The sequence below is a fragment of the Clarias gariepinus genome, chromosome 20 (assembly GCF_024256425.1).
Source record: "Clarias gariepinus isolate MV-2021 ecotype Netherlands chromosome 20, CGAR_prim_01v2, whole genome shotgun sequence".
Lineage (NCBI taxonomy): Eukaryota > Metazoa > Chordata > Actinopteri > Siluriformes > Clariidae > Clarias > Clarias gariepinus.
Window position 1 is genome coordinate 22,049,615 of NC_071119.1, and position 12,256 is coordinate 22,061,870.

At 37.4% G+C, this 12,256-nt stretch overlaps 1 protein-coding gene across 1 annotated transcript; it reads left to right on the forward strand.

Annotated features, from left to right (window-relative positions):
• Positions 1-161: 161 nt before the first annotated feature.
• On the forward strand, positions 162-7,791 carry LOC128508398 (ependymin-like). Its single transcript, XM_053479722.1, has 6 exons — positions 162-721; positions 1,321-1,355; positions 2,550-2,684; positions 6,237-6,423; positions 7,256-7,343; positions 7,513-7,791. The coding sequence occupies exons 1-6, from the start codon at positions 646-648 to the stop codon at positions 7,625-7,627; spliced, it is 636 nt and encodes a 211-aa protein (XP_053335697.1). The 5' UTR covers positions 162-645; the 3' UTR covers positions 7,628-7,791.
• Positions 7,792-12,256: the final 4,465 nt, after the last annotated feature.

Here is a 12,256-nt window from a genome sequence, read left to right on the forward strand (position 1 = left end):
TCCAGAAGGAAAAAAAAAATATCTAAATGTTTGCAATTCAGTGCAAATGCAATTCAGTGCAAATGCAATTCAGTGAGTAAAATAAGTATTTGATTCCCTACCAACCAACAATAATTCTGGCTCCGACAGAGTGGTCATGTGGATCATATGGTACACAGGTTAATTTAAGCAGGGATAACTCATTATGTCTATAAAAGACGTCTGTCCATAGAATCTCTATCTTGCATTCAATGTTTAATCAGGTATCCCACTTTTTAAAACTGTGCAACACAGATGTTGTATAGGGTCTTCTTCAATACACACACATTATTAAATCATGGGACCTGTGTGCAAGCATGCAACAGAAGATCTTTACATCTTCTTCCCGCCTATGGAATATTTTTTTCCTCCTATGTTTATACGTACCGTTTAACACAATCAACTAGCACGTTTTTTAACAATAGCACTTGTTCATAAATGAAAACTCCGGTTACACACTGTAACCATTCACAAAGGCAGGTGATAACCTTTCACATACTGAGTAACACGTGACTGAAAATCAGGAACTGAGAGAGCGTTTACAGTGTGATGGTTTTAATGAGACACTATATAAGGAAGCAGGAAACATGATCTACACAAGTGCAAAGACCACTATAGTGGGAAAACATGCAGCTCTGGTTGTGTTGTGCCCTGTTGGTGTTCGTGGCCGGAGGCTGCTTGGCTCAGAAACCTCGTCCATGCAGTAAGTAATGGATTTGATGAAGATTAAATTATAGGTGTCTTAGAGAGTGTTTTAGAAAAACCTTAATTTAAAATAATAAAAATTTTTATTATTATTGTTTTTTTTTTTTTTTTTATAAAACCTGCGTTTGATTGTAAAGCAACACAATTATTCTTGTGTATGTTAATGCTCTTATTTAAAGCCCTCATTATCTCTTACATGAAGGCACATTCTCAGCAGTGATGTTGGAGGCTTATTAACTATCTTCTCAGGCTTATATACTTACAGTATCAAGTACAGAACTCCTTTGTTGTCCATAGTCTGGTTTGTGTATTTAATAATTCAGTATTTACTGATCAGAAGGTGCTGTTGGGTCCTTGAGCAGGGCCCTTAAACCTGTCAGGTCCAGGGGCTGACCCTGCACTCTGAACCCAATCTACAGACAAAAAGAACTTTATAATTAAGTATTCCTGCATGCCTATGACTTTAGGAAATCAGACATTAATTCAGCTGAAATTGAGGATAAAAAGACACACCCACATGACGGTCACAAAACATTTGGATATAAATAAGTAATTAATCCCTGCATTTTTTTAATTTATGTATTTATTTATGAACAGGAAGTCCTCCTCTTTATGAGGGAAGCTTAAGTATGGTGAGTGTTATAAACCTTTCCTTTCTTCAGCATCGTTTTCCTTAAACATATTTACCGTTATGAAATTTTCCAGTATAGATGTCTGCTATTATTTAGTATCATCATTAATCATTTATAATAATAATATAATAATATATATTTATACCAGCGTACTACTATGTAACTGGGAAGTAAGGATACAGAACATGCATAAACTAGTATATAACTGAGGTTAATGTTGTGTCTTTAATAAAAAAAAAAAAGTTATGGTTGAATCACTGTAGAAATGAGACAAACTTGGCAGAAAAATCAAGATTTTTCTTAAAAAATGTAATATATAACTACAGTTATACAGTTGTACAATATTGCACTTGGCAACAACTGCTAACTCCACTAGGTGGAGAAACTATATATATATATATATATATATATATATATATATATTTTTTTTTTTTTATATATATATATATATATATATATATATATATATATATATATATATATATATATTTATATAATGATGCTTTGTCCAGCTCTCTCTCTCTATTCTTCCTCTTTTTCTTCTTCCTCTTTCTGCTGGTCCTCTATCTCACTGTTACTGTAAATATCATTTATTGTAAACTTATATACGAGGTGGGATCAAAAGGGTTTAGAGATTAGCTCTGTTAACAAGAAAGTACTTTATTTCTTGCTAATTACATATTAATACCGTATTATTATCTGGATCATCATGCACAAGTTGCCAAATGGTTTTGACATTTTCAGGGGTTGAGCTCGTTAAAGATCTTCTTGATCTCCAGACATCTTGCAGTGATGTTCTAATGTTCTTGAAGCATGCATGCCACCTTAAATGACTCAAACAAAACACCTTAAACGACTTATTGCAGCATCGCCTTAAACATGCGCCGCATCATGTTTCAAGAATTTCACATTCGCTCTTTATTTTAACTTGCTGTCCGTGATGAAACACGTTGTCAGAATAGTGCCAGTTGCACAGCCTGATGTACACAGGATGTCTTTTGGCACACTGACTTATAATGGTCGGTGCTTCCTGTAACTGCGTGCAGCCTTGTGCTTCCATCTGTTGGCGCGTTACAAAACTAGTCTTAAAAAGTTTTTGATACCACCACTTATATATTACATTATTAAATTACAATTTTTTTTTTCATTTTATTTAATATTCATATTTCTCTTTCTTCATCTTCTATTTGACAGGTGGGTGAAAATGGCAATTCTCAGGTACTTGGGAAGTACTCCTACGACGCTTTATTACAGCGTATCCGTGTTGGAATGTTTGAAAGGGATGGAAATTATACGAGGGTTACGGATACTCTGCTTCTCTACCGAGAGGTAATACAGATAGACAGATAGACACAGCTTCACATCCACACACACACACACACACACACACACACACACACACACTAAAATTTTGCATACTCTCAGTTCTCAGGTACAAGATATAAAAAGCAACAATGAACATGTAGAATTTCCTAAATGACCATGTAGGTGTTTTTACTTTGAATAGTCTGGACTCACATTTAACATTTACAGTACACGTACAGTTTTTTTAAAGATTTGAAAATGTAGTTTACATTCCTGGAGATCCAGTTATTATTAGTACAGTATATCTGAATAAGTCGTCCATATTAAGTAAAACACTAATTATATCCCTTGACACCAATAACACCACCACCTCTCTCCCCAAGTGGTGACCGCTAACATCATGGATACTGTTCATGTAACAACATTACATAAGCTAATATCACATGGCAACTGTTCTTTTGAGCTAACACATCTTAGCTGGCTGCTAAAATTAATAATTGTCTACAGTAGCCTGAATAACTGGCTAATATCTAGAAAGGAGAGTTAGACTAAATAAAAAATATACCACAATTACCACAGTCATGTTACCCTCAGGAAGAGTGCTAACCCCCTAACATGCTAATCTATTTAATCATATTAAAGGTCAAACATACTACTGAGTTGAGTTGAATTAAGGCTAATGTAGTGATATTCACTATGAAAAGACTAAGGATGTTCTGCACACACACACGCACACACTACACACACACACACACACTTGAGAAAAATTAATTAAGGAACAAAAACCTCATAATTATGATAATGCTAAAGAGTGTAATTGAGGAAGCAAAAACCAATGAGGAACATAATTTCTCAAATGGTCACATGAAAGTACTTTCCCTCTAAGAAATATGGATCTTGTCAAATTTATTTATCCATATAACTAATCTGGAAATGTGGAATGCACTGTTTTTTCAAATAATTATTCTAGCTTTATTAAGCGTATACAGTATAAAGAAAGGTAACATCAGCTAAATTAGCAAAATGCTGTCGGTTGCTAGGCTTGTTAGATACAAGATAACAACTATGCTAGCTTTATTAAAAGCTATATAAGGAAAGTATATAAAGAAAAGTAACATCTGCAAGATTTGACTAATGCTTTTGGTTGCTAGTGTTGTTACTAGCTAGCTCATGATAATTTGCCATCCAGGAAAGATACACTAGACAACCCCTTACACATTATTCTGAGCAATACTGTTAGGCTTTTGCAGGGCTAATGCTAATTTTGGCTTCTTTGTTTTAAACCATTAGCCATTCACTTCTTCTTCTTCTTCTTTTTTTCTTTTGTCTCCATCTTTCTCTTTTCCTCTTGCCTGGCAGCACCGTGTCCTCCCAATATACCACTAATTCCTCCTCTGCAAATGTCAAAACATCTGGCCTCTCTAACTTTGTCTCCAAACCGTCCAACCTGCACTGTCCCTCTAATATACTCATTCTTAATCTTGTCACTCCCAAAGCAAATTGCAGCATCTTCAGCTCTGGCATCTATAGATCTGCTTTCTTGTACAACATTGCTGGTCTCACTATGGTCCTGTAACTTTTCCCATTCATTCTTGCCGATATCTTTCTGTCAGTAATTGCTCCTGCTACTCTTCTCCAACTATCCCACCCTGCCTGTACTCCCTTGTTTATTTCCCTACCACACTCCCCATTGTTTTGGACAGTTGATCTCCCCTACTTTCCCTTCCCTTCTACATTCCATACATGGGGACTTCTGTCTAACCTCATCCATCAACCTGTCCATCACCACTGCAAAAAAAGGAAGGGGCAATGAACCGATCCCTGGTGCAGTACCTTAAACCAGTTGGTCTTACTTACCAGTGTAACGCTTTTGTTGTAAATATGTGTTCTTGTACATATCTTGCACCACCTTTACTTATTTCTCTTGCACTCCTGACTTCCTCATGCAACACTATAGTTCCACTCTGGGCTCCCTGTCATACACTGCAAACACTCTTTCTGAGCTTCTCCATTCTTAATCATCAGCATCCTCAAAGCAAACATGGCACCTGGCTTTCTTCTTGTCACTCTTCCATAAAGGACACATTTGTGACTTGCACGACTAACAGTTATCCTTTGGACAGATTTTTCCCATCTGAGCTGTGGATCTCTGCGACTCATACAAAGTTACCATGGGCCTCGTGGCTGCTTCTCTAATTAAGTCTCTAATTGTCCAGCCTGTCAGGTTAGGTGGATAGCCATGTCTTGGTAGGTTTGCAGTTGTGCCATACAGTACACTTTCCATTATCGGATGATTCATTGAACAGTGCTCTGTAAGATGTTCAAAGCATGAGATATTTTTTATAACCTAACCCTGCTTTTAACTTCTCCACAACTTTATCCCTGACCTCTCTTGTGTGTTCCTAGGTCTTCATTATGCTGTTTGTTCACTAATATTCTCTAAAAAAAAAAAAACTGAGGGCTTCACAGAACAGCTGTATTTATACTGAGATCGAATTACACACAGCTGGACTATAATTCCTAATTGGTGACTTCCGAGGGCATTTGGTTTCACTGGATTCTAGTTAGGAGTATTGGAGTAAAGGGGGATGAAAACAAATGCACATGCAGATATTTATTTGTCAAAAAGTTTGAAAAACATTTTTCATTGTCATTCCACTTCCCAATTATGTGCCACTTTGCGCTGGTCTATCACATGAAATTCCATTAAAATACATTTACATTTGTGGTTGGAACGGGACAAAATGTGGAAAAGTTCAAGGGGTATGAATACTTATGCAAGGTACTGTCACTTCCACTACACATTCCCATAACTTCATGCTGTGGCTCATCAGCTTTATGCCTCAGTAATTGCTGCAGCTCTGTACATCTCCCTTGCTCTTAAAAAAGGTTTAAAACACTTCTCCAGTCATTAGACTTCTGCTCACTTGATCACAAGATCTTGTTGACCATTATCCAATCACTACGAAACATGAAAGTACCATATTACGTTTAATACAGATTCTTTATACTATAAAATATGAAATATTCTGTTAAGCTTAGCCTGTCATGGCTTTACCTGTACATTTCTACAGGTTGGTTGATGAGCCATAAAACCCAGATCTATCCATTGGTTTTCACTTAATTGCAATATTGGCAGTTTCCTTTATAATTAATTAAAACATCAAGAGAGTTGATAAATTGGGCTAAAAATTTGACAGAATTTGTCTCCACTATCTCAGACAATGCTAAGATGAATTGTAATTTCGGCAAATATTTTAGTTAGTTCTCAAAATAACTTTAATTGTTTTAATGTTTTATGATTTTTTAAAATAATGATAAATAAATAAATGCTGTTAATTTGAAGTAAGTCATATGATTTAAACCAAATTTTATCTCAAAAAGAAATGTACAGTGAACCAATGTAGGCCACTGGAGTACTGTAATAAGAGGACATGTAAATCATTACCTTCCATTCCTCGTTTTACTATTATAAGGTTTTTTAAAGAAAAAATCTTTTATGTTTAAGCACAACATAAAACATCATGGCAAGGGAGTAACTGCGGCTACTAAAACTAATGTTCACTCTCCCTTCAGCAAGTGATGTACGAGATCGACTATGAACACAAGACGTGCCAAAAACAGGAACTGATGGGCGAGTTTCAGCCGTTGGAGATCCCACCCAACTTTACCTTTCTTGCTCAGATGGTGTTAGGTAGTCTCTCTGCACCTGGTGAAGGTGTGCTCGTCAACTCATGGGCTGGAGAGACAACTAAAAACCAAGGTACAGAAACACACACATCAAAAGTAACCTCTAGCACTGTCACCTTGATCCTTCAGGATCCAAGTTCGATTCCCGCCTAGGGTTTGTAGGTGATTGGAGTTTGCATGTTCTCCCGTGCTTGGTGGGTTGCCTCCCACAGTCCAAAGACGTGCAGGTTAGACCAATTGGCATTGCCAAATTGCCCCCAGTGCGTAAAGTTACTACATGTGTCCTGCAATGGATTGGAATCCTGTCGTGCAGGTTAACCTGTTTAAAAAAATAAAGTGGTATGGACGACAAGTGAGTGAGTGAGTGCATTTAACCTGCTCCTAAACCGGTTGTAGTGCCATCACAAACCACTGAGGTTAAAGTTTTCCATCAATAGCTGATGCACCAAATAAATATTGAAGTCATTGTGTTTGTTGAGTCTTAGTGGATTTGGGACATTTTTAAAGGTTCAATACAGTGATATGTAGAAGCATAGTCTCCTAAATTCTAAATAGTATGTAGTAAGGATCCTTACCAGGGACCAGCTGATATTATATTATCATGATAACTACATGCCAATTCAATTTGTATTGCGATGCTGTAAGTATTACAATTGTATAAACATCCTGATGTAATATATATATATATATATATATATATATATATATATATATATATATATAAACACATTACTGAATTATTGTTTTTCCCTGATATCTATTATGTATGGATTGTGTGATTTGAGGCTTAGTTAATATAATAGATTGCATAAAAAGGATGTATAAAAAAAGGTTAATAAATGCACTTGTTACTTTACTTCGTATTGATGCTCCACTAACAGCGGGTATTTCTTCCTTTGCCCTAGGCATTAATGTCGTAACTTACACAGAGTTCGGCTGTCTTCCTGTAGCATTCCTTTTCAATGCGCCAACATCTGACTTGGTTGTTTACACGTAAGTGAGTGAGTGAGTGAGTGTGTGTGTGTGTGTGTGTGTGAGAGAGAGAGAGAGAGAGAACATTATAAACTGTACACAAAAGGCCAAGGCTTAATATGCTAATATCTATACACCAAAACTTAACGTTTATCCGTTTAACAAATCCTGTCCAATCTGATTGTTTCAGCTTCTTTAACATTATTCTTGGGATTAAGGATCCATCTGTGTTCATTCCTCCGCCGTTCTGCGACAACGCTACTCTGGTAGCAGGGAAGGGTGATTTCTTCAGTGTTTTCTTCTGAGTCAATACCGGTGCTCTTCAAATGACCCACATGTAACATCCCTCAACACCGATCCTAAATAAAGATTTTGGCAAACATTTAAATGTATGCAATGTACTCATCTCAAAATTTTTTATTTTTTTTTATTTGTACATTTTAATAAAAATCAGATTTTAGTCAGTGTATATGGTTTAACACCGAAATGATTTTGTCAGATTATTTAAATTTTATTATCAATTTATTTTGTATAAAGCAACAAGTTGTAAAATTTTGGCCTGTGAGAATATGGTGTTTTGGAATAATTTCTGTGATCATATAGTGTACATGAGGAATTCTTACATGGACTTAACTACACACACAAAAAAAACTAATATTATATTGATTGCAATATGAATTCCCTTATTAAAACTGCATAAATCATTAAAACACCATGAATCACACACACATTTGGATTTTGTATATCAAAGAAAATGCGTTATAGTTGATTTTTACTTTTATTAAATGTTTTTTTTGGCATTTTATTAAATAAAATAACAACCCTTGTACAGCAATAACAACCCTAAAAGGAAAAAAAAAAGGCTGTAGCAGTGCGGGAGATGAATCTATTTAACAACAATGCCATGCCACATTTCCGCTAAATCCATAAAAGGAGGCAAAAGTAACTGTCATTAGAAAGGTTCCTCATTAAAGATGTTTGTCGACAGCAGAGAGTGATTCCATCAGTGTATGTGTGCGCACACGTGCGCATACAGTATGTGTGTGAAAGTCGTCAGTAGCCCCCCCTCCTCCTCCTCTCTCATCTTACTCGATTATTTTCAAAGGTAAAGTGCATGGTAATTATTTTTTTTTTTTTTTTTACTTTATCATTTGTATTAATAATTTTTATATGATTAACATTTTTGGGTTGTGAAATAAATGAGTTTCCATTTTTTCTTATGGGGAAAGATTACAAGCATGGTTCCAGAGCGAATTATACTTGCAATCCAAGGTTTAACTGTAATACATAATGATTTGGCAGATTCTTAAGAGTCAGATTTTCTAGATTACTTTAAATCTTGAGCAGGAATTTACAAAACAACTGCTGCAGCTTGGTGTTGATTTTATCCTTTCTGTACATTGTAGAGACGAAACAATTATATTTTTGTTTTGGATTAAATCATCATTTAAACTACTGTAGGTGTTTAGTGCTCCCTTTTATACATTAATGTGCAGACACAGAAAGGATGCACCGATATGCCATTTATTTAATTAGTTTTTCATTAGTTTTCTAATGAGTTGAAGGAGAATACCAGCAAACGAGCTGCTTGTTATTAAAGTAAAAACAGTATTGACTCGGATCTTAAGATCATATAAAAAAAGTTGTGCAGCCCTTTGTGAATATACACTAAATTGCTAAAAGTATACACTCACTCATCCAAATCAATGAATTCAGGTTCTCCAATCACCTTCATGGTTACAGGTGTATAAAATTAAGCATCTGCGTATGCAGACCGCTTTTAGAAACATTTGTGAAAGAATGGGTCGTTCTTAGCAGCTCAGCGCTTTCCAGCATGACACCATGATGGGATGCCACTTTGGCAATAAGTCCAGTCATGAAATTTACTCACAAAATATTCCACATGAACTGTTAGTGGTATTATAACAAAAGTAAAAGTGATTGGAAATGACAGCAACTCAGTCACAAAGTGATAGGCCGAGACACCTAGTGCACAGAGGTCGTCAACTTTCTTCGTACCGTAGCTTCATGGAAAGGGTTTTCATTGTCGAGCGGCTGCATCCACACCTTAAAACACACTGCCACTGGATTCTAGAGCAATGGAGACGTGTTCTCTGGTGTCACGAATCACGCATCATGCTTCTCTGTCTGGAAATTTAGTGGATATTGAGTCTGGGTTTGGCGGTTGCCAGAAAAATGGTACTTTTCTGACTGCATCTGACTGCAAGTGTAAAGTTTGGTGGCGGGCGAATTATGATGTGAGGTTGTTTTTCAGGAGTTGGGCTCAGGCCCTTAGTTCCGGTGAAAGAAACTCTTAATGCTTCAGCACACCAAAACATTTTGGACAATTTCGTGCTTCCAACTTTGTGGGAACAGTTTGGGGATGGCCCCTTCCAGTTTCAACATGACTACATACCAGTGCACAAAGCAAGGTCTATAAAGACACGGATGAGCGAGTTTGGTGTGGACTGATGGAACACCTTTGGGTTAAATTAGAGCAGAGACTGTGAGCCAGGCCTTCTCGTTCAACATCAGTGTCTTCTTTGTCTTTCGGCTGTTCCCTTTCAGGGGTCGCCACAGCGAATCATCTGCCTCCATCTAACCCTATCCTCTGCATCCTCTTCTCTCACACCAACTTACTTCATGTCCTCTCTCACTGCATCCATAAATCTCCTCTTTGGTCTTCCTCTAAACCTCCTGCCTGGCAGTTCCAGCCTCAGCATCCTTCTACCGATATATTCACAATCTCTCCTCTGAACATGCCCAAACCACCTCAATCTGGCCTCTCTGACTTTATCTCCAAAACATCTAACGTGGGTAGTCCCTCTTATAAACTCATCCTTGTCACTCCTAAAGAGAACCTCAACATCTTCAGCTCTGCTACCTCCAACTCTGAGGCATGTGTTTTAAACTTTTCATTTCTTCTTTCTTTCTTAATATCTTTACCATTAGAGCAGAGCATGCATCTACTAGTTTATAACTGGAGTAAATGTTGTACTGTATCTTAACTTTCAGAATGCCTGTAGAAATTAGGCAAACTTGTCAGGAATATCAAAATGTTTCTTGTAAAATTATTTATAAACAGAGGACGCATATGACTACAATTACAGTCATACAGTATGTATTGTTAACTCCTATGCGCAGAGAAATGTCAGAGAAACTTAAAACCTGGCTATAACGTTAGTATTTCTTTATTTAGTAATGCTTTGTCCAGCAATCTCTCTCTCGTTTCATCTTGCATTGGGGGAAATTTATTGCAGAATGCAGTTCTTGTAAAGAGAGCTAATCTCGAAACTTTTTGATCCCACTTCATAAACAGTCTTATGAAAAAAAAAAAAAAATGTTTAAAGGATGGAAGAAGGGAAAAAAGGAAGGAAAAGTGTGCTGGTCTGTGGGCAGTGCCCTGTTGTTATGCGGGCAATGGGTGGTGAGCGGTGGCAGAGGGCAGTGTGGGCAGCAGTTCCTGTTATACTCCTGGCCAATTCCAAGTACTAAAAAAGCACACTTTGTGGTTAATACAAATACGTATACTTTATTATGTAATATAGTATACACAGTCTTCTATAATACTGTATTGCAAATGTCTTACCAGTACACTAAAGGTGTTTAGGATAATTTACAAATTCTAAATGCATTTCCTACACTATAATATGTTTTTGAAAAGCATTACATCAGTTATTATGAGGCAGATTTTATTCAAGAGTTCAACAGATTTAATTTGCACAAGGTTACAAAAAAAAAGTCCTATAGTTTATTTGTGTTACAAAATGAAAGGTTGTCTTACAATCACACAAACTAAAATTGTCTAAACACATACAGACATTAGTATTAGAGTATACAGGTACAGTATTAGTTTAAACCTGGTGTGTTGATTCTAGCTGTTACACAGAGACTGAAAACAGAGGTGGCAGAGGTAGGTTTTGGTCTCGCCCTCCTGGGATGGTCTTCATAAGAGCCAGTTTCATTATGGTGCTTGACGGTGTCAGCCTTTCGTTCCTCCTGTAGTTTCTCCCCAGGCCTCTAGAGGTCATTAGTGTTTCCCTTATCTGTAGTTCTTCCTTGTGTTTCCTCATTAGTTTTCTAGATCACCTGTGTCTCGTTTTCCCCCCAGTGTATTTAAGCTGTTTATTTTCTCCCCTCTGATTCACTCGGTTTTTGAGTCTCTGCCCTGTGTCTCCTGCTGAACCTTCCGTAACTATTCAGAGTTCCCTGCTGTAAGTTTTTTGACTCTTTATTCCCTGGCTGTTTTCTCCCCTTGTGGAAGCTTTTGTTTGAGGGTTTTGTTTTTCTTTATTTTTAATAATTCCTCTAAGTGAGAAGAACCTTTGTTGATTATTAACTGCCTGTTTATATCTTTTGCCCTTTTTCAAATAAATCTACTCTACCTGAGACATCTGCTTTGAGTGCTTTCAGTTGGGTCCAAACCTATCACCCTTGTGGCTCAGTGGTAAACTCTTCACCCACCACACCAGAGATCCGGGTTCAAGACCCGAGCCTGACAGAAAAACCGAGTCAATCATGGACCCAGAAACACTCGGTACCAGAGATCTGATGAGGGTGGTTGCTCAACATGAATCATCCTTCCAGCGCCACGAGGCCATTCTCAGCCGACAGGAGGAGCTGATGGCTAAGCATTCTCAACTCCTGGCAGAGGTGACAAGTTCCATCCACCAGATTGCTGAACGGCTCCCTGGCCCCCCACAAGCCCTGGCCCCACCTGCCACTGCACCATCCCAGGGGCCTTCTCCCATTTCAGAGCCTCGCCTACCACCACCCAAACACTTTACTGGGGATCCTAGTTCCTGTCAGGGCTTCCTCACCCAGTGCTCCCTGACCTTTGAGCTTCAGCCCTCCAGTTTCCCCACTGACCGCTCGAAGATTGCTTACATGATTACCCTTCTCTCAGACAAAGCACTTTCCTGGGCCTCTGCAGT